Below are 27205 nucleotides of genomic sequence, written 5' to 3'. Positions count from 1 at the left end.
GGAATTTGGAAGCTGGGAGGGAGATTACTGGAGCTATGTGGAAGTTAGGAATATTGAGGGGAATTTGGAAGCTGTGGGTGGCCAAGATCATGAAAAAATCCTAAGTTATGGAGTGGTAGGAACAACTCAAGGGGTTTTTTGACAAAACGTTATGCTTTCTCAGTAGGGTTATTAATTTAACAACTTTTTTTTGTTTTTATACTTGCAGGATAGAACAAGCTTTGGAAGAACCAGATCAGCATTTGAAAACAATAGAATCACAGGTCTCAAAATGCAGAGATAATAGGTTTGGACAGATGTGACTGTAATGTTGTCAGCTGCTGCTATTCCATATCGAGGCCTTTAATATTTGCTTTTTATTCTTCAAGTCAAAGCCTGTGAAGACAAGAGATTAGAAGCAAATACTAGCTGCTTTTTTGGTTTTTAAGGGAGATTCAGAGAAGATCTTGAAATCATGACAAAAAAGTACACTAACAGTTAAAAATACACACAACAAAAACAGCCAGCAACTATTTCTTTTAAATCTCAGATTTTTCATGACTGTTTCAAGACCAGAGCCATGATTTGCTAACATTTGATAACTAGATGATGTAACTGAGGGCAGAAATTGGTCAATGGACTCTTGCAAAGTATGACAGTAAAATGAAGGAACTAAATAACTTGATATTCAGATTGTATTTCCAGAGATCCAGCAGGGATTTTTGTCAGTTCTTTTAAGTCTGTGGTTTGTTTTTTTCCAAAAAGATGTTTTTCCATAAAGATATTTTGTAATTGGAAGGGAAGAAAGTCAAACAAAAACCCCACACCAAACTGTCAGAAGGCATTGTGATACAAAAACTACTAAAGCCCTGAGTTACTTTGACTTTTTCATGGTGTAGCATTTTTTAGTACGGGAACTGTTAGGAGAATCATAAAGTGAGCTGTATACTAAGATTTGCACAACTGCAGTGCAAAGAAATCAAGATGGGCAAAAATTTTTCAGTTGTACGTAAATCAGAGAATTTCTGATTTCTGCTTCTGATATTTAGAAGTTCTTATTGTTCCTTGTCTCTCATACCTTTGCTGGAAGTGCTTTCTGTTGCAGAAGCTGATTCACATATGTTTTCTCAGGTCCAGCTGACTCGTAGCTGTTTCGGTCTTTGTTCTGGCTAAACTGACCAATACTTTGATACAATTAATTACTAGAAAAGAGCATCTTCTTGTTCTTTGCTGATTATTACAGCCTACACAACAGACAAGACTCTTTCTAACCACAATGAGATAATAAAAGGAAAAAAGCAATTTCTGTTTGAGAGTTTTAATTTCTCTTTTTTGGCAGGTGCCTCCCTTATGGTTTTCATTTATTGAAAGAGTGGTTTTTTATTTTCTTTAGCAAAGTACAAGTGGGGATGGGGCTAACTTTTGAATTCTGGTCTGCTGTATTAGTGTATGACCACCAAGGGAAAGACAATCACACTTAGCATGTCAATCACCATTATTTCTTTTGCATGACAGCCTCCATGAATACTTTTAATATGCAGTTTCTGTACTGTAGCTACTGGATAAACACTAATTAGCTGTTGGGCAAAAAAGTCTTGATGGGCCAAAAAGAAATGTCTGGATACTCTGCTAAGCCAGCAAATTAATATATAATTATTATGAATACAAGAGTTTTAACTGGATGCATTAGGGAAAAAGAGTGGATCAAGACAATCACCAATTTCATTGTAAGGTTCAGTACTGGCAAATATATGTTAAAAAAACTGTGGGCAGTCCAAATTGGTTTTTTGTCTTTTTTCTGGTGTTGCAGACCATTTAAAAAGTTCTGGTGTTGCTGAGTAGACAATGAAGTATGGTTTTCCTTTATTATGTTATTTTGAAGTTAAATTGCCCTTTTCTGTCTGGAAATGTTTTTAGTTCTGATAAACCTCAGGTCATATTAACAAATTTCATTTTTCACAGATTTGAAACTTGCAGTCTAATTGGCAGCTGTGATGTCCTGTCATAGAGTCTAAAGATTTTAGACTAATCAGTACTAAAAATCACAACAAAATCATGACAGTGGGCAAAATTTGGAATTCCAAGAAACTCAGAATAAAGTGTAACCTACAAAATTAGTCTTTAAAGGAGATGTATGAACTGGAAGAATGACAAATTTGACTTTGAGATGCTTTATGGTGCTGACAGTTAAACACATTTCTTTTTCCTTGTATAAAAAGAAAATACAAAGAGGGCAAGTGGCTAAGCGGGCCAAAAAACAGTCTTTGTATGCTGAGGTATTGGCACTGTATCAAATACCAGAACAGATTCTAGAGTTATGCTGTGGTAAGTCAAAATACTTATATTTTCCATTCTTGTCCATAAGCTGAACCCCTTATTTATGTTCCCTCTACAATGATGAGATACTTAGCAAGAAGTATCTACAATTTGTTTAAGCATCTGGACCACAAAATAATGGGAATGACAGCAACCCAATCGATTAACCCCCACTCTCCAACCTAAAACATTTATTACCAACATGTTGACTAAAACATTCGATTTAGTTTGGGTTTGTTTGTTTGTTTGGGGTTTTGTTGAGGAAGTTCCTTACCAGGTTCAGTTACCTTCAGTTCCTTACCAGTCCTTCAGGTTCAGTTGAAAAATTTACTAATCAGCAATGGAGTTTATTTAGTCATGAATTATCCTATGGACAGAACATAAATAACCATGTGTTCAAGACCTGCTCTTTGAAGAAAATGCTTAAGACAGGAGAACTGAGGTGGTTCTGAAGTCACCTGTCCAATACAATCTATTTATTTGTATACGTACAAGTTTAAACAGCTCTACCTGAAAGCTAAGACCTTTTATCTTAGTCAGTTTTCAGACAGCACTTTGCTTATGAACATATTTCTAAGCAACAATCGACAAAACCAAGCTAATGGAAAATGTGTAGCGTTTACACAGAATCGGTCGCGGGTTATTTAAGGACAGCTTTGCTAAGTAAAACTAGTAAGATCTCTAACCCCACATCAACCTAGCTATAGCTGTATTCGGCTGTTTTTAGGTGCCGGTGTCGCCTGAACCACATATCCCACAGGCAGCCGAGACCCCGCGGGGATCTCCCGTTCGTGCCTCTGTCCAGGTGCGGGAGCGACGCGCGGGCAGAGCCCGCCTGGGGAGCGGCCCGAGCGCTGCTCCAGGGGGGCACGGGCCGCACCGGGCTGGGCACGGGGACCAGGAGGAGGAGGAGGAGGAGGAGGAGGAGGAGGAGGAGGCAGCCACCCCCGCGGCCGCGAAGGGCGGCCTGCCCCACCTGTGCCCCGCGGCGCCCCCGGCTCGCCCCGCCCCGGTCCCTCCCGCTCCTGGCGGCGGGGCGGGCCCGCTCCGCTCTATTTGACCCCGCACGGCGCTCCCCGCGCTCCTCCGCCGCTCTCGCCGCAGCCCCGAGCTCGCCCGCCCGCCCGCCGCGCTCGCCCCCGCCATGCCGAACATCGTGCTGTTCAGCGGCAGCTCCCACCACGACCTGTCCCAGCGGGTGGCGGACCGGCTCGGGCTGGAGCTGGGCAAGGTGGTCACCAAGAAGTTCAGCAACCAGGAGACCAGGTGCGTGCCTCTGCCCCGGCCCCTGCCGCCGGTGCCTTTCCCACGCCCCGCTGGCGTCACGGGCGCACCCCGGACACACCCCCGGGCCCGGCGGCTGCGGCGGGACCCGCCCCGCTGTCACCCGGGCCGGCGACGGGACCCGCTCCGGTGTCACCCGGGCCGGCGGAAGGGTCCCGCTCCGGTGTCACCCGGGCCGGCGACGGGACCCGCTCCGGTGTCACCCGGGCCGGCGGAAGGGTCCCGCTCCGGTGTCACCCGCCCCGCTGTCACTCGGTCCCGCTCCGCTGTCACCCGGGCCGGCGACGGGACCCGCTCCGCTGTCACCCGGGCTGGCGGCGGGACCCGCTCCGGTGTCACCCGCCCTGCTGTCACTCGGTCCCGCTCCGCTGTCACCCGGGCTGGCGCGGGTCCTGCCAGGGCGGCTGAGCCGTGAGGGGATGGCTCGGTGCAGGTGCAGCCGCGGGCGTGGTGCGGTGTGTCCTGCCCGGCGGGGTGCGGTGTGTCCTGCCCCGCACTCGTTCCTGGTTGTGCCCCCTCCCTTCCCCCGCCTGCGGAACACGGGCACCGCACCGCAGGTGTCCCTGCTGGCTTGTGCCCGCCCAGCTCGGGAGCTCCTTGGCCGGAGGAAGGCTGGCACGGCCCCGGCCAGGTGAAGAGCATCCTCCCTCCTGGGCGGTGGGAATGGTGTTCGCACAGGCAGCCCGTCTGCGGCGTCAGGTGCATCCTCGCAGATAACTAACTGCACAGCTGATCAGCTTTGTCTACCTAAAGATAAAAAGATAGTCTTATAAACTACAGTATGCCATGCAGTTTTGTAAGTAGGTCTGCGTACAGGCAGATGTAAAAACAGGATGCTGAATTAGATTTTAAAAAGCATCTAAGTCAAATTACACTTGAGAACACTTGCAGAATTTGTTGCAACTGGTTTTTATTTTGCATTAGCAGCCAGGTGTGTGTGTGGTGGACCAGTTGCAGCCACTGTAGGACTCCACTCCCTAGTCCAAGACTGATGGTCATGCATGAGCATGATACAGGTTGTTGTGATGGCCTTGGCTTACTCCAGAAAGTGGAGTCATACCAGACTCCTGGCCAGCCAAACACTGAAAGTAACTGGTAATAGTGCAAAAAATCCTGTGTGAAACCATGAGGACAGCTTGCTCACCTGGACTCTGGGAATGTGCTTGCCAGTGCTTTTTCTATCAATATTTCCTCTCTTTACTAGTGTGTCATCTTAGCTTTCTGACCCACCAGTTTAATTTGCTCAGTTTTAATGAAGAATTTTAAATTGAGGTGACAGTGGTATGTTCACCCCATGAGCTGGCAAGACTGCAACTCCTTCTCTGTATAGGTATGTGAGTCTAGGCTGCCAGCTGATTCTGAAACACAAGTTCCTGCTGTAAATAGCTGGCTAGTCTCTGAGGTTCTTGTGTGTTTACTTTTATCTGTTCTTGTTCTGAGTCTCCTGAAAAAGCATGTTTTCATTGCTTCCTTTGAAAGATTAACATGATGTGTTCTAAAATTGCTCTCACAAAGCTTGTCCTTTTCTGTCTACATTTTTGCATTCTCAGTGCAGTTGCTCTTGTTCTGGTTATGCTCACTGGCATTACTATAAACCCTCTTCCATTGGTGTTTATGCAATCTAATGTTTGCACACTCTAACTCTTCTATTCATTCCTGATTAAATCTTCTCTCAATTCTTTCCAGCCCCATACTCACTTTATTGCTCTTTGATCTCCTTTCTGCATGATAAAACTTAACTTGTGTATTTGGTTGCATGACTTCCTCGCTAACTTGTCTAGTTTTTTTTAATGTTTCTTCTCCAGAGACACTTATCTTAATCTGTGCTTGAAACATAGCAAACAGCAGAACTAAATTGATTTAGATTTCATCCAATTTAGAAATTTATCTCCACAATTTGCATATTTGCTTTATAAGATAAGTTAATTAAATTCTGGGCCTCAGGATGCACCTATTTTTCCAGGTATAGGATATTCTCTCTACCATTAAAAAGAAGGCAGTGGTGACTGAGTATATCAGTGGTTTGGCTAATCTAGTAGTGCCAGTTTATTTTTTTAGGCAAATAGCGATGTACACATATGCAGAACATATTTATTAGAAACATTATTTCTGGTTGCTTCTGTTGCAACATGGCAAGGCTGACATTATATTTTTTTAATTTATTTTATTCCCTGAACTAATATGGCTTTATATTTTAAACCTTTAAGTGTTTGGATTTTATTTGGGTTTTTTTGTTTTGTTTTACAGCTTCCTTCTTTTGAGAGTCTAATCTGAATTCCTTGTTTCCCCTTCAGCAAGTAAAGTTGTATCTGCTATATAATATTTCAACTAATTTTTTCAGTATTATTAGCAACTTACTTAAGGATGTTGACTTTCCAGTTTTCTAGATTAATGTTCTTAATAAAGAAATCCCCAGCAAGAATAGTAAGAGAATTCCTCGACAATGTATTTGAAATTAAGCTACCAGTAAAGTTGATACTTATGCAGAGGGGATCTTTCCTGAGGATCTGGATTTTCAGTCTTTCTATACTCTTAAATTGTGTGTGTATGTAAGCAAAAAAATGACTTCTTCCTGTATATAATGACTCTAGCACAGTACTTTTTTAAAATTTTTCTTCAATGTTTAAATTTATAAGCAAGTGTATTGGCATTATGAAACACACTTGCAGTATTGCAGAATAGTAAAACCTGATAGTTAAAAAGCTCAAAGAACCTTAAACCTTCCAGTGGCACTCCAGCAATCCCCTCATGCAAACAGATAAGCCTGGGCCTCAGGGTCAAACTCTTGTTTTGTCAGATCTGTTAAGTTAGTAAGTTGCAGAGAAGAATTACCTTTTGTTCAAAACTCCATTTTGCTATTTTCTGCATTCTCTTAAATATAAATGATGCGTACATTGACAGCTGTGTGCAGCCCCAGGCTTAAATCCTTGCAAAAAGTCCTAGCTGGAAGCCCTTCACTTGGGAGTTGTAATTAGTCTGGCCTGCAGAATAAAGTGGAGGGAAGAGTTATTAAATATTTTGCATTATATTTCAAGTCAAACAGGCTTTAGGTTTCAGTCCCAGTTCTCAGCAGCTGTAAGTGGTTTTGAGAAACTGATGCTGAGGTTAGCCAGGGATAGGACCACCACTGACAAGCACTGTGGCTAAACAGCCAGTGCCTGTATGTTTACAGATCCAGAAATTTAAAATGGGAAAGGTTTCTCATTTTTATCTGCATAGAGACTGGTGTATCTAGCAACAGTATCACAGTCCTCTTCTGATTTAGGCAATCAATATTCTTTCAGATTCTGTAGCTGGTAAATGTAAAGTCTGTGCTGAGAAAGTTGGGGAAATTGCTGGGAGATTCAACCACTGCCCCATTTTTTTTCTCCTTCCCTTTAAACTGTATGGAAATGCTTTCCTTCAACTGGCTACTAAAGTCAGGCAACCCTACCAAATGTAGCACCAGAGCTCCTCAAACGCTGGTTGTGGATGATAACTCTGTGTGTCAGTTAAGTGCCAGGCTCAGTGGCATGGTAGGAGCTTGGGTGGCACCACCTTATTTATCTGGCAAAAGGATAAGGACTGCAGTGGGGGCTTAGTCAGTTTATCTTCTTCAAACCCCACAAACCAACTGTCATCAGCAGTTTTGAGGCTGAAAGAATGGAAGTCCTTGAACAGGAGTGGCTGTTGTAGCCTCAGCATCATGAAACTGTTTGACTGACATGTAACAGATGCATACAGATATTAAACACTGAAGCTGTTTGCAAAAATGTCTTCAAATACACTGGCATTTAAAGTTGCTGTACAATTAAACCCCAGTGCAGATATTTTTGGTGAGTCAATTGAAAAGATATAATTAAAAATTTGACTTTGTAAATAATCTTATTTTCTTACAACATAGGGTGTTCTTCCTTCTCTAAAGACTATTTTAATTCTGCCCTTGATATACTTGTTATTCTCAAAATGGAGAAACTACTCTCAGTAGTTTTTGCACACATTTCTCCTGGTGAAAAATGGTTAGTGCTGCCATGAATTCTTGTGAGGTTCCTGGCTTCTTGCTGTAAGATTCACTGGCTGAAGTGAGCCTTGTAGATTTTCTTGATCCAAGAGGAAAGGAATTGAAGTCCTGCCTGGCACATGTGAATTTGAAGGCTTCCTACCCACAGCCTTATTCAACTGCTGAAGTTGGACTGTTTCAGAAACATCAAATTAAAGTGAATGTCATTTGGATTTTGCAGAAGGAAATATGGAATGACTACAAAGGGACATTGTCTGCTGTATGGGAAAAGCTGTGCTGTTGATATGAGAGCCACTCCTTTTCTGAGTAAATTAAACTGGCTGATATTTGATCTTGGAAGTTAAGAAAAAGTAGCTGATGTTTCCCTGGAGAATCCAGGATGGGTTTCAGTCTGTATTTCACGCAAAGTGGCAAAATGAAACCAGTTTGTTCCATGAAGAAAGTAACTGGAAAAATGAAGAGCAAACCTGGAAATTTGTGTCCTTAGGGATTTACAATTTGTACCTGGCTTTAACATTTCCTCTTATCTCCCCATCAGCATCCTTGTACTGCAGTTGTCTCAGATGGGGCATAATTCCACTGCACCTCATGTAACCTGGCTCCTTTAGGTTCAGCTGGTGTGGAGCCGTGAGCTGTATCACCCTCACTGAGTAGATGCTTTGGTGTTTGCAGATCCCTAACCATGGAATGAGCAAGCTCAGCTCACAAACTGGTGTTAGAACAGCTGAAGACAGTAGGGACTAGGGACACACAGGGATGTGAAGTGTTTCTTCATACTGCCCAGCTGCTGAGCAGGTGATTCCCAGCTGGGCTGGTTGTGATCTGTCTCTCTCAGTGGGGGCAGCTGTTTCCCTCTCTCCCAGCTTGCTTACACTGTCCTGAACTAGAGGAGGCTGGGGAAACAGATTTTACCAGCTTGGCTGGAGAAGGTAAAAATTGTTTTTTTGGACTGCATAATGTATGTGTTAAAGCCACAACAGTGTTTTGTTTGTATAGGGAATTGAAGACACAGCAAATGTGACCATTTATTGCACTGTTCATTTCTCTGAATTGGAAAAGGACCCAAATCCTTTTAAAGCTTTTGGTTGGAGCCTTCCATTTATTTGACCTTGCCATGTAAGATGCACTTTTATCTTTGTGTAGATGCTAAATATGTAAAATTAAAAAACACCCCTCACCCTCAAAAAACTCAAACAAAACCATAAAAACCACAACACCACCAACCACCCCCCCCACCAAAGAAAAAAAAAAAAGGCAAGCCAAACAAAACCTGTGATACATGTAGGTAATGGCTGACAGTCCCAGCTGTCCTGAGGTGCAGAGTTTGGTACTCAGCCTTTGAAGAGTTTTTGCACATGTTCAGGCTTGTTAGACATTTGTTTTTTCCAGATTTTGGGGGGTAGTTTTATGGGTGACATGTTGTTAAACCCAGAACTTGCTCAAGAAAAGGTGTTTTCCTCTTGCTGTGGCAGGCTGTGTGCCAGGGTGGAGGGTAACAAGATAGGAAATATCTTCTGCTGTTTGCCATACCAGTGCTCATTAGAGCATTAGAGCTGGGCAATTGTTAATGAAGATATAGTGGGGGGTTGTCTTGGAACTGTTAGTCAGAGTGGAAAAGCCTAGAGTTGAGGAGGGGACACCATGGGTGCCAGGGATCCCTGTAGCCTTAAAACCAGCTCTGGCATTTTTATTATTTCTTTGTTGCTTTGGGCTTTGCTGGTACCCACTTTATTATGTTACATCACATCAGATGAAATATTTGCCCAGTAAGTTGAAACTCTTGGGTTGAAAGACTTTACTCTGGGAAATGTGTTCCCAAAGGTAAGAGGTCAAACACACCCTGCTGCTCAGTGCTTGCCATTGGCTGGGTTTCAATGAGTTGCAAACTCAGCATGTGGATTTGTTTGATCACTTTTGAGTTATCGATTCATTTGCACACTGTATGAGGACTCTAGACCTTCATTTTTGGCCTCTTCTCTGGGTGTTGGACTGGCCTGAAGTACATATCTACTTTATTAGCATCTAATTTGCTTGAGGAACCTTACTTTTTATAAGCATGGCTAGAAACTTAAACTGCTGTAATTATTTTTTAAAATAGATCAAGCCCTTTATAAGTGTATAATTTGAACATCCTAGTTATGTATTGACATTGTTTACCATTGTAGTCTGGCTCTACATATTTAATTCCCTTTCCCCACAGCTGCTTGGTTTTTAGTTAGGACATACAAATTTGTAATTCCCATCACTAAGTTCAGCTAGGACTGCACCATAAATCTAGCTCAAAAGGGTCTCAATCTGCTATTACTCCTGATTCTGATTTTTTCATAATGGATGCTTCAGCCACTGAAATATGTTTGTAACCTAAGTGGGTTTTATGCTGTATCCTTAATTCATGGTTGTTAGTCTGTCCAAGTTTCTACTTATTAAATGGAACACTCAAATCAGCCTTTGCAAGTTGAAGGCAGATACCAACACTTAAACTTGGTATTCATCATGTCCTGTCTTATGTGTATCTTTCCCAGCTAGAGCCTTGTCCTTCTGGATGCCAAGCAACTGGCTCAGAGTTAATTACTTTTGTTTGGTATTGATTTTTGTAAATTTCCCTTTTAAACACAATTATGTGGTGTCAGGGCTTTTTAATGTACAGGTTCTGTTGACTCTTCTTGAACAGAAATTTATTTAAACTGTTACCAAATAGCTGAATTTGATTAAATTGCATAAAACAAACAGAGCTTTTAATCTTGAGGCAAGAGCTTGTTTTTGTGTCCTTCCTCTGTGTCCTGACTATGTGAAATTGTTTAAATAACCTCATAAACAGTTAATAAGGTCATGATATAGATGGGGGAGTTATTTAGTAGGAATGTTAATAAGATAACTGTCACAGAGTGTGGTTGCAGTTAGCTTAGTGTTGTCTAATAGATATTTGAAATACAACATTCAAATACCTGATTCCAGTGTATAATCTTTTAATGGTTGCCTGAATATGAAAAAAAAAGAGAAAGGGACGGGGCAAAAAAACCACAAACTAAAACAAACCCTAACTGCCAATTCCCCATTCCCCATTCAATTAAAAAAAAAAAAAAACCACAAAAAAAAATCAAACAAACAAAACAACAACAAAAAAACCCAAAAACAAACAAAACACCAAAAAGCAATCAAAAAAAAAAAAAAACCCAAACAACCAACCACCACCCAAACCCCCACCAGTGTGGTTAGTCCAGGCTGTATCTGATGGAACACTTGCAACACAATGACTGGTTATCTTTCACTTTTGGGGCTTGGGGAAGGTGAAATAGGCAGCTCTGTGTGTATCTGTTGATGGTTGAGTCCATACAATACCTCAACACCAATCTTTGAGAAGGTAGATAGTAAGAGATACTGATCTATTGCACAGCTCTGTCTCGTTGACTGGGAAATGTGACTACTCACATTTCTATGTGACAAGTATGTCATTCTAGCCTTAAAAACATAGCTATGCTTCTTTTTCAAATGCACTAAGAAAGAAAGAAGTAACATGTTTGATTTCCAAGTTGATTACAAGTTGATGTTTATTGGTTGCCCAAGATCATAAGAAAAAATATAATTAATGACAATGGAAAAATCATCACTTCACGTACACAGTATTAACCAGACCTTTATTCATCTGAAAGTATATTCCTTGACCTTCTGAAAACTGTTATTTTAATGATGTGCATAGAAGAGTTTTTAAAAAAAGTAAAACAACCCCAAGTGTTCTTTCAGTATATAGTGAACATTAAGATCATATACTTTTGTCACTCAGCCAATTTTTTTCCTAGTATGTAATGTTTAAATTAGCTGGGTTTTTTTGTTGTTTTTTTTTTTTTTTCTTCCGAAGTAATAAAATCATTTTTCTTTGGGCATGTTCCAAAGGTGTGGTATGAGACAACACTCATTATAAAGCAGGTCTGTGTAACTGCTGAGTCAGGGTGTAATTAGAATTTTTTTAAGCCCTCACGATAATGACAAAGCTGTAATAATGATTGCAGCCACAGTAAGCTTGTGAGTAGATTCTTCACATGGAGCTGGGTTTGTGTTCAGGAGGGCTCCTACTTAAGCCTGTACCCCACTTAGTATCTTGCTGAAAAAGTGTTATGTTGACCAAAACTTGTCCAGCTTCAAAGAGGGAAACAAACTAAGAAAATATTCAATCAAAACAGAATTCTTTGAATAGCCTCATTCCATTGATCAAAAACTTGGAGAGGGAAATAACAATTCTGTGACTAAAAAATTGTGTCTTTGTGGAGTGATGAAAGCCTCCCAAAGGTTTCCTGACATATCTGCAAATGATGCTGTCCCTGACCACCTCTGTCCTTCCAGAGATCTGATGTTTGATGATTTACTTTCTTTTGACCTTAAGAAATCCTGCTAGTAGCATACTTAGGCAAAAAATGCATTCAGTTAAGGAGACAAATTAATACAGGATCTTTATATAGTTTGTTTGGGGCTGCAGAGAACTCAAATAGGGCAGCTGAGAGCATGTACTCAACTATCTTGATAGTGCTAAATCAAATGTGTGCTTATCATCAAGATGTTTGAAAGCAGTAAATTCCTTTCTGTAGAAAGCTGATGAGTCTTGCATAGCACCCTGAGAGCTGATAAACAAAACTTGTTAGGACTGTGTTTGACTAGAGCAAGCCTCAGCATTGAAGGCATTGAATTAGAGAAATTATTCTACCCACATCTGGGCCATTTGGATGGTTTCCAGTCAAACTTCTGCTTATTTGTGTCTTGGGTAAAGATACAACCTTTTAAACAAGGGTTCAATATATTCTAGCATTTAATAACTGAGACTAGCATAGTAGAGCATGGATTTGCAAGGTCTGAGCACTTAATTATTTAGGAAGTCTGTATGTTTTGTGTACATTGTACATGGATTTAGGGGAAAACTAAGGTTTTTCTGTTATATTTGTATGTAATTTTTGGAATAACAGGTGTGAAAAGTTAGTGTGGTTCAGCAGTAGATGTCTTTAGCTTGGATCTAGAATTGAGAAAGAACTATGCATTCAGCAGTTTTATTTTTCCTGTTTCTTTTTAAGTTCAATTTAATTTTTGATTTCTGTAATGTGAGCAGTGATTGATCCCAAAATTTGTCGTGAAATCTGTGGAAGAACAAAATAACTTAGATACTGACATAAGGAACCAAAGCACCTAAGCACAGTCAGAGGAAACAGAACTGACACAAAATGAGAGTTGGGCCACGGTGGGCTGTTGAGTAGCAGCCTTCTTAGCTTTTCTGCAAGATTTTTGTCTTTTAAAAACAGTTTACTTGGACATCATGGTGTAGATTTTATAGCTGTTGGTTGGTGCTGACCTGATGAAGACCATACTGACTTATATTGAAATTGTCAATGAGGCTGTTAGGGAAATCACTGTAAAAATAATCCTACTCTAAATTGGAAATTTACAGAAGACCCGTGGTAGTTTGTTAAAACACAACTGAATTTTTAAAACCTTTATTTAGTAATGCCTTTCCAGTAATTTAAGTGTTGAAATTATCATCTCCTGCTCTTTCAGTGTAGAGATTGGTGAAAGTGTGAGAGGGGAAGATGTGTATATTATCCAGAGTGGCTGTGGAGAAATAAATGACAATTTAATGGAACTGCTCATCATGATCAATGCTTGCAAGATTGCATCATCCTCCAGAGTGACTGCTGTAATTCCCTGTTTTCCATATGCCAGGCAAGATAAGAAAGACAAGGTAGGTAAGAATTGTGTCATTTTGGAAGGCTTCTGTTCAGCTTGCTTGCTTGAAATTTTTGCAGATTAACAATTTTCATAAACAACTAAGTAATTTAAAAGATTTTACCTCCCCCCCATCCTTTTCTCTTGTTCAATTATTTTATCCACAAGGAATGAAGTGAGACAAAAAAAATTTTTTTGCATGTGTTTTGATAATTGACATGCTTTCATTTTGCAAAAGTAGGTATATTCCATGTGTGTGGTCTATTGCAGAGTACTTTGCTAGCAAACTGCATTTTATGGGATTGTTTGCATTGCTTTTTCAAAGTTTTTTGGGTTTTTTTAATCCTTATTAATGTGGAGAGAACACCTTTTTAAAAATTTTAGTTGCATGGAATTAAATACTAAATTCAAAATGCTGTAACAATTATGTAGGTAGGTTTTATCCTAGATGATTAAACAGAGTAAAATGGCAGGAACTGATAAAATCCACAATACAGAACAGAAATTAACAAAAACATGATTTTATGCTGCCAGACAGATTGGAAAAAATTCTATCTGCAAAAATTATTTTTGATTTATGAAGACAAGACATGGTATGGAAACCCCATAAATGCTCTACTGATTATATTGTTCTTTTCCTGAATTTTATCGGTCATAACTAATGAATATATCAGTTCAGCCAAGTTGGTAACACAGTAACAAACCCTCTGTGGGAAGTGAGACTGATTTTAAAAAAGAGAAAACTGGACTTTACTATATATACACAAAAAAAAAACTTTTGAGAGGTTATATGGATGGTACTTCTACCTAAGCTCATTTGAAAAGGAGTAATAAGAAATGTGAATTTGGTTTTAATTATTGGATTGCAATGGTTGCATTTTTGGAAAATTGTCTCTCTCCTTTACTTCTTTTAAATGGACTGCCCTTTCACTTTGGGCGTCAAGCAAACCATTTTGCAAGCCTTCTGTTGGTCTTTATATTCTTTTAGGTAAAAAACCTAACAGAAATGAAGTAATGGAGAAGCTAAAAATAATAGCAGTTATTACAAAATATGTAATAGTCAGCCTGTGATATCTAAGAAAAAAACCCCCTTATTTTCTGGTATATTCATTCTTTAAGTGCAGGTTTTGTAATACCATACTATTACAATGAAAGTCTACTTGTTATACTTCCAAAAATGGAATTCAGGAATTAAAAAGTAAGGCCCTATTCTTTGCCTGTGTCTCTTGGTACTTCATTTTTGCTGCTTTATCTTGATCAGAAGGGCTGACATACTTTATATCAAAAGACCTTAAAAAGGGTACCAATAAGCATTTTGTTGATAAGAAGGGAAAGCATCTCACTATGTTTTGATTTCCTGCTTCATGTTGGAAAGTTCTGCTGTACCATCCTCTAAATTCATGGTGTGGGAAAAGGATGAGTATATTCCAACATTTCCACACATCTAAATTGTCTTGTCAAGGGTACCCAAATTTCATGTGGCAGACTTCCAGAGACATTTTAACCCCCCAGTGTGGTGGCACAGTGCATGCCATGCAGAAGCATTTTGTATTTCAGAAATGCCATCTGAAAATGAATAGCCTAGGAAAGTGATTTTGATTAATAGAGATTTTGAGATTTTTTTTTCCAGACTGTTCTCTGTGTGTCACTGAGTTCCACAATTTTAGGCATATATTTTTGTTGGTTTTGTTTGTGGGGTTTCCCCCCCCCCCCCCTCTCTTTTGCAATTGAGAAAATGTTTGCCATCTTTGGAAATTAACCTTGGCAGTTGACCTCCATGTTGCAAAATAAGCTGTAACACAGCTGTCAACATTGGGCAGCTTATTGACAGAGACATCTTCCCTCCTGCTTGCATCAGATCACTTGGTCTTTGACCCATCATGAGTGCACAAGCTTTGTGTGCTGCCTGAAGTGTCAGTAAAGTGCCAGCCATTTTCTTCCCATGATCACACACAGATTTTCTTCTGTGGTGGAAGACGTTGCTGAAGTTCACTTGAGTGTGAACTGAAGCAGTATAATCTTCAGTACATGGATGTTGTTTTCTAGTTTGAACTTAAGTTAGTGACTTTAATTCATTATGAGATAAATAGACTGAGTCCCTGCTGCTTAAAATAACCATGTATTGTCATACCTCTGGTGCAGTTATGATTTCTGAGAACAATGAAAGTGCTCTTCATTTAGTCAAGTAAGGAAAGGGCCTTGTAGTAAAAATCTCAGTCTGAACAACCTAATCTACTCCGAAAATTTTAGCACTAAACCTAAACTATCTTTAAATGAGAAAAAGATTTAAAAAAAAAAAAACAAACCAAAGCCTTACTGCGAATGATAAAGTCAGTAAATTAATTTAGATTCAGTCAAGTGCTTCCCTAAACTAGGATATTTCTCATGCACAAGCTAGCTAAACTTAAAAATAGCTCAGATGTTTCTGTGCTTTGACTATTAACAGCACTTATGCATCCTCTAATTATGCCAACCTTTCAAGCTGTGGGCAGGAAACATCTATGTAGGATACTGCAGACATGCCTTTGAGATAAGTTAGAAGTACAGTGACAGATGAGTTTGGTGTTCTACAGCTCATGTAACTTTGTTTTTTTGATTTGTAGAAGGGGTCCGTGGAGCGTTGGGTAGGTATCTTTTTTTTTTTTTTAATCTAACACTACGCATTTCCATTAATATGGCCTTAAAGGGTGAAACTTACTGGGTTACATTATGTATAACGAGGAACATTTTCAGTTTCACTTCTTGATTTCAGTTGTGTTTCACCTAGGCCATGACAGTAATTCTGTGGAATAATTTCTACAAGAAAACCCCTAGATTCTAGTTTAAAATTTATTTGGATATTCAAGATAATGGCTGTCAATTTCTGAGGCTTCAAAGCAAATCGCATTTTTGAAATTATAAATTTGGGTAATACATTAGTGAACATTCGGTATCCATACACTTCACAACTGGCTTTCTTGGAAGTGAAAGTTCCAGTTATAAATCTTTGGGCTTTCTTTCATTTCCTTTCTTTTTTTTCTTTTTTATTTTTTTTTTCTGTTCAGTGTGCATGTGATGAATATTGAGCAAGACAATGTACTAAGATGCTTTAAGGCAACAGAGCTTTGATCTTAATGGACATCTTTTACTTTCAGCTATGTGTCCTTTGCACAGTTACTCTTGTGATGTTGTTTATATTATCTTTGTGGATTCCCCCTGCCACTGGTAATTCAAGTGATTTTTTTTTTTAACAATTTAGTTTCTGTACATAATCTAATGCTGCATTTCACACTAATAATTCTGAAAATAATCTAAAATGGCATCAAAGAATTGAACAATGCATACTGTGAATCTGCACTCTGACCTCTCTCTTCAGAAGGGAACCTTACAAACGACATTATAAGGAAAATCAGGAGTTCTCATTTACCTTTGCAATCCAAGTTTCTGAATAATGAGGTCAGGTTAAATGAGGTTCCCATGAAGGGATGTGTCTAGCCTGGAAAGATAGAATAGTACAAGCAGGAGAGCAAACCTCTTATTTCAGATTTACCTGTTAGTCCAGTTTTAAACTAGAGCTTTGCAAAGAGCTGGTAAGAGAACACTGCCACAGAATGAAAAGAGTAGATAATAAATTTTTTTTTGTTAGATGTTGACAGAGATTTGAGAGTATTTTGAAGTCCACCTTAAAATTCAGATGCTAAAATGAACTGAAGAGGAATTCAAATGGCATGAACAAAAATTTGCCACTAATAATAGAAATATCCAGAAAGCTTTGGACAACTTACAGAACAGAACTTAAATGAAGAGCAGTGTTGTTCTCAGTAAGTGAAAAATCAAATGTGCTGAAGCAGTAATGATGATGAACTCTTCTGGAAGCGACATGAGTCTGAATTGCAGAGATCTAGGGAAGTGCTGGCTGTTGCATCTGCTTTCTGCGTGTCTTACACAGACAAAATGGTGGTGATGTTCTGTGAAACACAACACCTGAAAAGGATGGCTTCCAAAATGAAGAATTTCAGTAATGATGGTGACAAACTTGATCTGGCCATAAAATGAGACTGCAGTATCTCAGTTTTTATTCTGGAAGTGTGTTATCAATCTGCAGGTTAAAACAGAGAAATGTCCAGTGTCCACCTAGACTAGGAACAGTTTTGATGGAAATACTGGCTTCTTGATAGGACACAGATGGAAAAACATCCAGGCTAAATTGTCAGTGATTCAGCTCAGTGTCACTTATGCCCTTGAGCACCAATGGAAGGAAAGCAGAGGTACTCTGTAATTGTGTGTATGGGCTGGAAGGAGAGGAAGTTCCTGGGAGATGAAATGAGGCTGTTTGATAAAGAGACGTAGCAGGAGAGAATACTGTGCCAGCAGAAAGCAGTCTGATTTTGAGATGGAAACTCTGACTTGCAGTTCTGCCTTCATGCTAATGTTATTGCCAGCTATTAGCCTTATTTAAAGATTAGCAAAAGAAAGCAGGAGGTTTTGCCTAGAGAAAGCTGTCTAGGGAAACACAGGTTTTTACAGAGCTTAAAAAAATGAAAAATTTTGGAGTAACTAAAAAAAAGTGAGGTATTCTCCAGTAATATTTTCCTTTTTTTGATTTTTTTGTTCTGCATCCTTGATGCTTTTAAAAACCTCTTGACATTGGCATTAACTTTGATAATAAGATTTTTATTCTTCTTTCACTCTTTCTACTTAGGATTTCTTCATCCTCCCCTCTACCTTTTGGGAGTTCTAGACTCCTAATTGCATCCAGGAATTAAACATAAATTAAAAATAAAAAAGGTCAGGGTAAAAGACCCCTACCAACAAGGATGTGCTGCAAGCTTTACTGTGTTATGAAGAAATGCTTGATACTAACATTGTTTTAAAGCAGTGTTCTCATAAGTTGGGTTCATTTTGCCTTCTATCTTCGGGTTTTGGAATGTTTCTTAGAACAAGATAGAATTGAGTGTTTCTGTGGAGTAGAGAAGTGAAGTTAGCTGAAACTTTTAAGTAGAAGAATTGGAAAACTATATCCCAAATTTTATCTCTTTAATACAAAGTATTATTAGGCAGACTGTGCAAACTGATTTAGATCTTCCTAAATGCTTTACTGAGTTTCAAAAACCTAGTAACAAGATTGACAGGCGAGTTTGACTGAAATTCTGAACATTTTTATATCTAGATTCCAAATATTGTGAAGGAAAAAGCCAAGAAAAATAGCTAATCTGATTCTTTGCATCCAGTCAAAATATTTTTTAAATGTAAATGTTTGTGCTTTATTTCTCAGAGCCGTGCACCAATCTCTGCAAAACTTGTTGCCAACATGCTGTCAGTTGCAGGGGCTGACCACATCATCACCATGGACTTGCATGCTTCTCAGATCCAGGTAACTGTTGGTTCTTACCTGCTGTCCTAGGAGCTCTACTGAATTAATGTGATAAGCTGATAGTAATTCTCTGTGGCTTTGGTCATTATTTTGAAAGGCTATGTACAGGACTGTACAGGGTTCAGAGAAAGTCTTGCTACCTGTTTCTAATGAAACTCCATTTTAGAAAGAGACCAGTCTCGATTTTATGGGGTGATTTTGCAGTTACTTCAAATATTTGTGCTTTGGAGTCTTTGGTAGAATTTGCCAAGTCTAACGTAAGAGCTTCCAGAATATAAAATATACTGGCTTGGGGCAAGTTCTCTTCATCTTAGCCTTGTCAGAGATTGTAGTGTTGCCCTAGGTAGAGTTTTGTTGTTACAGCCAAGGGTGTAATATTTTCTTAAAAGAAGTGGAGATGGAGCCTGGCAACCCTTATCTGGCTTACTGCTGAATCCAACAAATCACAAACCCTTTGCCTCAGACACAGAGCAGACATAATTTGTCATTCTCATGTGTACCTTGTTTTAAGAGAACTTATTTTTTACAGAAAACACCATATCTTTCAGTTCTGGAGCTCCATTTAATCAAAATTTCTTATTATGCTAGATGGCTGTCACATAAATAAAAAGGTCTAAACCAGATTTCTTGTTTTTACAACTTGTACAAGGATTCCATTTTAGTTTGAGTCCTCCCCATGTTGAAATACTGCTGTTAATGTCAAGCAGTTGAAATTTATGGAAGTTGAGTATTATTCCCTGGATGTTTTGAGAGCTTTTCACTAGCATGAATTTACTTGGGTGCCTGAAGGTGATCATCTTTTCTGATGTTTACATCAATTGAGAACACCTGTTTCCTTTTTCACTACTCTTGGGTGATATTTTTCAAGACCTTAAAGTTTATTTGACTTAAGCAACATCTGACAGTAGTATCAAAAGCAGAATTAGACCAGTGTAAAATACTAATGAAGTTCTGCCATTCATGAAAGGCAAAGGCTTGATTCTTTCCCTTTGTCTTCATTCCAGGTAAGATACAGACACATATTCATGAAACTCTTTCTCTTTTGGACTAGGGTTTCTTTGACATTCCAGTAGACAACCTGTATGCAGAACCTGCAGTCCTGCAGTGGATTAAAGAGAACATTCCCGAGTGGAGAAACTGTATCATAGTCTCACCTGATGCAGGTGGTGCAAAAAGGTACTATACAAGCCTAAACCAATTGGATGTACATGTAGTTAGTGGTACATGATATAATTTGTCTAGTCTTCTATATTCCTCTATGAATTGTGTAATATATAGGGTGCATCACTGATTAATCCAACTGTATTGTAAAAACAGAACAACTAGCTCTTCCAATGCTGTTCATGCTTGAAAACATTCAGGAGCTTTCTATACTCTAAAGAAGATATTTTTCTCTCTCCCTGGATATGGCCTCATTAGCTGAATCCCTCCACCAGAGGGAAGAGATTTTTCCTGCTGCTTGCTTCTTTAGTCAAGTTGCTGCACCTCTTCCTGCTTCGCTCTGGAATTGCCTAAGCTTCCCTTCTCTGTCAAAGCATATGGCCTATTCCCACTGTACCTGCTGGCATTTAGGTAAGAGCTTGCTGGACTCAATTCTTTTTTCTCTACATTATTGCGTTCGAGATGTAAACCTGCTGACCCCAAGTTTTGCACTATAAATACTAGCAAAAGGGAATGAAAGTTTGAATGGCAAAGGGCACAAATAGAAAACTTAGATCATTGGAGGCTTTCTTCATTCACAGCATGTGCTACTCATTTAGCAGACTCTGTTTTATTTGGTATTGATTGAGCATAAACCAATGCCAAAGCTCAGAAGCAGACTGGTGAGGTCATAAAGCATGCCATTAAGGCAAAATGCTTATTCTCAGGTTTTATTGCTCATGCTGCTGCTGCAGAGGGAACAAAGACAAATGAAGTAAGGCTCCTGTAAGCCCATAGCAATTTAAATGTCTGAAATGTAGTATGGGGGAAAAGTGTGAAAGACTGTCATAATTTGATTTTAATTGAAGTCCTTGAGTCTGTTGTGAGTGTTCATGTTGTAATGATTTTTAGGGAAATAAGACTGAGTGGAACTCCTAGTTTTTTGGGGTTTTTTTTTAATTAATCAAGTTAAGGATGTGAAGAACATAGACCACATTCTAAAAAAATCACTTTGTTAAATTTCTTCCTTTGTTCCTATCAGGATACTGTTATTTTTGCATTCGATTTTTGTGTTGGTTTTGTTTTTAACACAAAATACAATCTTTGCTTAGAATTAAAGTCAGAACACAGAATTTTCCCCCTACCAAATATTTATGCATTATCAAATTAATCATTCAAGTTTATTTTTGAAAGGTCACTCTCACTGTATTTAATACAGATAATACAGTCTGTCTTTAGTATCTTTCTGTTGTAATGCAACCAACCAGTTTCTAGTGAAGTAGGGGTAGATGTTGTTCTCAATAAATGCATAGCTTCTCCTTCACCTCCAGTAATAAAATGTAAAGAATATTGTTTGGCCTTTCCGTTTAAAATGTGTAGAACTTCAAAATTAACCTAATAAAAAATTAATGGAATGTGAAAATTGAACATGAATTGTCTTAAAATTTAAATCTGCAAGTATTAATTTAAAATAAATCAATTTTCTTGCACTTATTTAAAATACTTGAATTCTCTTTTGTTTCTTACAACTCACTTGGTTTTTCCCCAGCTTATTAGACGTTGCAACTGAAATAAGGCATGGAAATTCTATTGATATCTTAATGCCTCTGAGGTATTGAGACTTGCTATGAAATTACACTATCCATAAAAAAATGCCAAAAATTTAGGATTTTTTTTATCATCCATTTGTTGAAAAGCAGTAGCTAAAACTTCCATATTTAAGTGGTAAAGAAACAAAACTGTATTCTCTATTAACCATGCATGTTAATAATCTTGTAAACAACATTTTAGACACAGCCTAAAAAGGCAGGCTAGAAGGTTGCATTAGCATTTAGAAAAAAACCATGGAATTGTTTATTCCTGTCTCTTTATACCTAAGAGCTCTACTGTTTTAAACAAACTGGGAAAAAGCAATCAGAAGTCTGTAACAAGTTTATTATTAGAAGTTTGTTTGGCCACCAGAGGTCACCCTGAAGAGTTTTAAAAGATCTTTGTTAAGCAGATGTATTCTAAGGGAATTATTAATGAAGTAAGCTACTTGATTACTAGTCAAGTACTGTGAAAAGAATTATTAATCACTGTTAACTTGTTTGGGTTTTTTTCTCCCTTTGGCTTGGTTTCAAACCCTGCAATAGTATTTTCCAGTTAGAGTGTTAAAGTGCACATTCCCGTAGGCTTAGAATTGACTTCCCCCTACTTTAAATTACCTAGTGTGACTGGTATTGCAGCAGCTTAATAAAAGCTTGTGAATAGCTGAAATGTTTTCAAAGCCAGACAGAAAACCAAAGTCAACTCAATTAAAAAACCAATTTTTGGGGTATAGCTTGAGACACTCTGGTTCATAATTAGCAATGATCTAAGATTGCTTCTACCTGTCTCATTCCTTGCATAAGTTTTTGCTGTGGTAATTTGAAAGCCAGAAGACAAAAACTGTGTTTTGTGACAAAAATGTTTATATGACTGTTTTTCCTTTTAAAATGGTTCTCTAAACATGATGTATTTCTTCCTGTAACTTAGGGTTACTTCAATTGCTGACAGACTGAATGTGGAATTTGCTCTCATTCATAAGGAAAGAAAGAAGGCAAATGAAGTGGACAGAATGGTCTTGGTTGGTGATGTGAAAGACAGAGTAGCAATTCTTGTCGATGATATGGCTGACACATGTGGCACAATATGTCATGCAGCAGACAAGTAAGTGTTATTATGATCTGTCTCACTGTAGTGTTCTCACTCACTGCACAGCTGATGAATACAGTTGTTCTCAAAGCCTATAACCCAACCTGACCTCTGTAGTATGAAGTCATTCTGACCCTTGAATTGATAGGTCACAGTTCTGTGATTCAGCTGTGTCCTTCTTTAGAACATGAAATTGAGAAAATATTTACAGAAATATATTATCTGTACCTAGGTAGAGCACAGAATAAATAAAATGTCATAACTTGAAAAGCGTTTGGGCCATCTAGTGCACTTTACAGTTCCAAGGCAGAAACAACAGATCAAAAATCATTCCCTCCTTGAACCTCATCATGGAGCCTTCCCACTCTCCTTAGGCAATCTTTAACAAAGCTTTACTGGATTTAACACTGTAAAGTATTTTCACCATAGTGTCCAATGCAAATTTAATATTACTTTTCACTGTACATCTTGAGCATAAAACAACTTGTCCTTTTCATCTCGGGAGGTGAGCATAAGTTTTCCTGTCTTTGTCTGAAAGCTGGTTTGAGTTCTCATTTCCCTCCTGACTTGAGTAACTTGAGTTTGTTCAGTTTTTCCACAAGATTTGTAGACTTCTGCTCAATTGTGATGCCTTCTGGATTCCTTCCAGCTGTTCTCCTTCTTGAAGAGGAGCTTGCAAATGTAGACCCCCTATCCTAACTAAGGCTCTAGCAGTGCTAAATAGAAAGGATTATTTATAGCTTTCCAGGTGCCTTTATGCCAGTTCTGTTCAGGTTAGTAGTAAGGCTGGCTCGTGTTCATCTGGTTCTCAACCAGCACCCCCAGGTCCTTTTCTGCCTGACAGCTTTTCAGCTTCTCTTCCCTGAGCCTGTAGCACTTCATGGAGTTGTGTGACCGAAGTGCAGACCTAGGACTTGGCCTTATTGAACCTCATACAAGTGGCCTCAGTGCATTGATCCAGCCTGTCCAGATCCCTCTGCAGAGCCTCCCTGCCCTCAGGCAGATGGACACTCCCACCCAGCTTGGTGTTACCTGCAAACCTAACTGAGGGTGCCCTCAGTCTGCTTGTCCAGATCCCTGATGAAGATGTCGAATGGGTTTGGCCCTAGGGGAGCCCCACTAGTGACTGGCTGCCAGCTGGATGTAATTCCATTCACTACCACTTTCTGGGTCCAGCCATCCAACCTGTTTTTTGCCCAGTGAAAAGTATACCTGTACAAGCTACATGATGCAAATTTCCACAGGGGACTGCTGTGGGAAATGGTATGAAAGCAACAAGTGAGTTAGACATTGTTCTTGGTGGTTTTAAGTGAAGTTAATCTCACAAGTTTACAGTCTTTAGTTGCACACTTGCTGTTTGCACCTACATAAAGGATGTCAAAACTGACATATAGCCTTGTGTTTCTTACAATTTTCATAGAAATTTGATGAAATTTTGCAGATATGTTGTGTAGTTGTTTGCTATCTGCATTCTAATCTACATCACACCTCAAAGTATTCTTTGAGGCTGTGCCCCTTGCAGATCAAAATCAGAATTGCCTAGCTAAAATTTTTTTAGTACTCTTGTGCATAGAGGAAGCTATTTCCTGTCAAAAACCTTTATTTTTTTTCCTGTTTTAAAAGAAGCACTCTTTATTTGCCTGCAGTACATTTCTAGAGACAAAATAGACCAAATTTTAAAACTGTCAATCACCTTCAATGTATCTGCAGTGTTCACTAAGATGCTTTTGCTTCAGTGATGCTGCCTTGTGTCGTGTTCTTGGCATGAACTTGTGCTTTTCATTTATCTCAAATCCAGGTGGGATGTACTTTGTGAACAAGACTCATGCACCAAAATACTCCCTAGAACTCTTTTTGTCTCAGCAACATTGATGCATATCAAGCAGATGAACTGAGGAACATATTTTCAGATACAACAAATCAGTTTGCTTAAGTACAAACTCAAGTACACACACTTGGTACACACTCACCCTGTTGTAATGGATACACCTTGTAGGCTGCAGGTACTAAATGTAGTGCTGAAAATGACCAGAAAACTTAAATTCTATTAAATCATTCAAAATGAGATGATGTTTCTGTGGTTTTGTCTTTTTTTTCCTCTTTTATGCTTCCTCGTGTGCCTTTGTGATGATCTGATAAAATGCCATCCCTCAGGGCCTCTGTTTCTAAGGCTAGAGAAGCAGGTAGGACATAGCTGAGAATCTAGAGGCATTGAGGCCATTAGAAACTAAATTAGGATATTTTGGCTCATTCACAAGGTGTTCTAGTTCTTTGATTTATACTTTTTTTCCTCCTCATGCATCACTTCACTGAGTGCTTGGATCAGCAGCAAGTCTTCCCACAACCTTGTAGTAAGCTAGGCTTTTAATCATTAACATTTCTTCTTCCTCAGAAACTCCTTCCAAGCAGAACTGTTTGAATTGCAAATGAAAATAAAGGTGGACAATAATGGAGGCACAATAGAGTTGTGAATACTGCCATCCAAACTACTTAATTTTTTGCCTGGTTAAAATAGAAAGCTTGTACTGGAGTTCATTTTTATGTTTTGTTGGTATGGTCAAAAGTGCAGAATTGTAGATTAGTATCACTGCTGCAAATAAGAACTTTTTCATTTAATTATGATTTTTGTTGGGAATTTTTCTGAGACAATTCAAACTTCTTCAGGTTATACAAATGTTGGAATTATTTTGTAGGTATTTTATATGTGACTTTGTAAGTAAAATGTATTTTAGAGATTTGTATCCAGTTTCATCTATAGCGATGTATGTATACATGCATCACAGCATGCTATTTTTGTGTGTTCTACAGGTTAATGTCTGCTGGAGCTACTAAAGTTTATGCCATTCTAACTCATGGCATCTTTTCTGGTCCTGCCCTCTCTCGGATTAATAATGCATCATTTGAGGCTGTTGTGGTAACCAACACAATCCCCCAAGAGGAGAAAATGAAACATTGCCCAAAAATACAGGTACAGTGGTGTTGTTATGTCATTTCTTTAGATTCAGTATTTGTATTTTACTGCTCACTACTGCTAGAATTTGTGCCTTGAGATAAAATTAATACTCAAATACATTGTTTGCAAAACATTTTGCTAAAACATGCAGAAGAACTGCTTTAAGGGGATTCAGGTAATATAATAGGCACTTCAAAATATTTGGTATTTGCCACACCTTGAGTATGCTTGATTGGAAGAGTGACAAATGTAAAATTGACTAGGTTTTTCTTCTTTTTTTTTTAAATCAATATTAGTCATACAATATTTGCATGTAGGACCTCAGTTATTTTGTTGAGGAGGCCACAGAAATCTTAGGCAACATTATTTTTTCTTGAAAAATACAAATGGAATTGTTCTGAAAAGTCACTTTTGGAGGTTTTTCTTAGTACAGAGTGGAGCAAAGCATAAAAGATTGAGGTTTTAAATGCATTACTGGATTTTTTAAAAACTTAACATGAGATATTTATTGAAACAGTGCAAGCACGAAAAGGTGTGTTTCCTTTAAGTTGTATTTATGTCAGGCAGACACTGCCATCTGATGGCAAGAATACTGGGGCTTTCTGACAACATGCCTTGTCAGAAGTACTCAATATGACTGTTCAGTGATCCTAGTCAATGCTTTCTTACTCGATTTTTGAATTCTTATTTGGTATTATTGCAGTTCTTATGTGTATATTAAATGCCTAAGCTTTAGTGTTTTATTACTTTCTAGAAATAAAAGCTACAAAGGTAGATGGAATGTTTATATGGTTCTAAACTGTATAGTTTATTGCTCTTGGCATGCCATCAAATTTTTCTTCTCAATTTTTCTTTCAGTTTATTGACATTTCCATGATCCTGGCAGAGGCAATTCGAAGAACACACAATGGTGAATCAGTGTCTTACCTGTTCAGTCATGTCCCCTTGTAACTGCAGGGGATTACACTGCGTCTTTGCAAAGGTCTCTTAAGCTAGCACTGTTTTTAACTGTGCACATCAGCCAGGAGAAATTATTCTCTTTGTACAATTCGAGAGCTTGTATGTTTAATTATCATATTTGTCTTGTAATTACCATTTGTTCTTTGTAAATGGGCAATAAATCTCCATCTTGCAGAAACCTTAAGAATTCTATTGAGAGTCTGTAAGTCTTGTGTGTTGTGCAAGTTTTTCTATGTGCCTGTTCTCACATTTGGCTGACTGCTGTGTCAGATCCATTTTTCTATACAGAACTACAAACTGTTCACAAAAGTTAACAGGATGTGTAAGTGTAAGGTCATTCTCTGTGTTAAGCTAAATGCTACAGACCTGAGTTTTTTGTACCTGTTAGTCTGTTGGGCAAACAGCTGGGGTTTTTTGTTTAAGTACCATGAACAGTGTTTTGTAAGCCCTAAGCATATGTAAAGGTCATGTTAATTTTGAGGAGCTGTTGACATACACATAGTATGACCTGTTTGATTCACTTAATGTTCACTTTTTTTCCCACAAGATATTTGGGGCTGCTGTTTTCTTTTGTAAAACTCTCTTCATATTAAATTGTTTGCTTAACATCTATTCTGTAAAGTTGCTATCTTGTAAGATTGATGTTTAGGTATTCCTAGTATTATTAATATCACTTGTCTAAACAATGACTAAGATTTAATCATGAGCAGTTTGGTGTAAATTTCATTTTTTCTCTGTAGTTTTAGATATTCCCTGATTGTGATGATAGAAAAAAATTTATTAAAGATTTCCTGTTAATATTGTAAAGATTTATTGTGCCAAGTCCAAACAGAAAATTAAA

General features: G+C 38.5%; 1 protein-coding gene across 3 annotated transcripts; it reads left to right on the top strand.

The window, feature by feature from the left end:
- The first annotated feature begins 3402 nt into the window (after positions 1–3402).
- On the top strand, positions 3403–26551 carry PRPS2 (phosphoribosyl pyrophosphate synthetase 2). Of its 3 annotated transcripts, XM_064407695.1 has the most exons (8): positions 3403–3561; positions 13115–13298; positions 15886–15906; positions 18537–18635; positions 19687–19811; positions 22293–22466; positions 25260–25419; positions 26263–26551. In XM_064407695.1, exons 1-8 carry the CDS (start codon positions 3440–3442, stop codon positions 26353–26355), a joined length of 978 nt encoding a protein of 325 aa, XP_064263765.1. In that variant the 5' UTR covers positions 3403–3439; the 3' UTR covers positions 26356–26551. The 3 variants fall into 3 exon arrangements, with proteins under 3 accessions (XP_064263765.1, XP_064263766.1, XP_064263768.1); XM_064407696.1 differs by lacking the exon at positions 15886–15906 and having other exon boundaries at positions 3404–3561; XM_064407698.1 differs by lacking the exons at positions 3403–3561; positions 13115–13298; positions 15886–15906; positions 18537–18635; positions 19687–19811 and adding an exon at positions 20076–20207.
- Positions 26552–27205: the final 654 nt, after the last annotated feature.

Source organism: Passer domesticus, chromosome 2, assembly GCF_036417665.1.
Source record: "Passer domesticus isolate bPasDom1 chromosome 2, bPasDom1.hap1, whole genome shotgun sequence".
Lineage (NCBI taxonomy): Eukaryota > Metazoa > Chordata > Aves > Passeriformes > Passeridae > Passer > Passer domesticus.
This window is presented reverse-complemented; position numbering and strand designations above follow the sequence as displayed.

Coding starts and splice junctions, on each gene's coding strand:
- PRPS2 (XM_064407695.1), top strand. CDS start 3,440: ATGCCGAACATCGTGCTGTTCAGCGGCAGCTCCCACCACGACCTGTCC. Junction 3,562..13,114: donor TTCAGCAACCAGGAGACCAG/GTGCGTGCCTCT, acceptor CTGCTCTTTCAG/TGTAGAGATTGGTGAAAGTG. Junction 13,299..15,885: donor GGCAAGATAAGAAAGACAAG/GTAGGTAAGAAT, acceptor TTTGATTTGTAG/AAGGGGTCCGTGGAGCGTTG.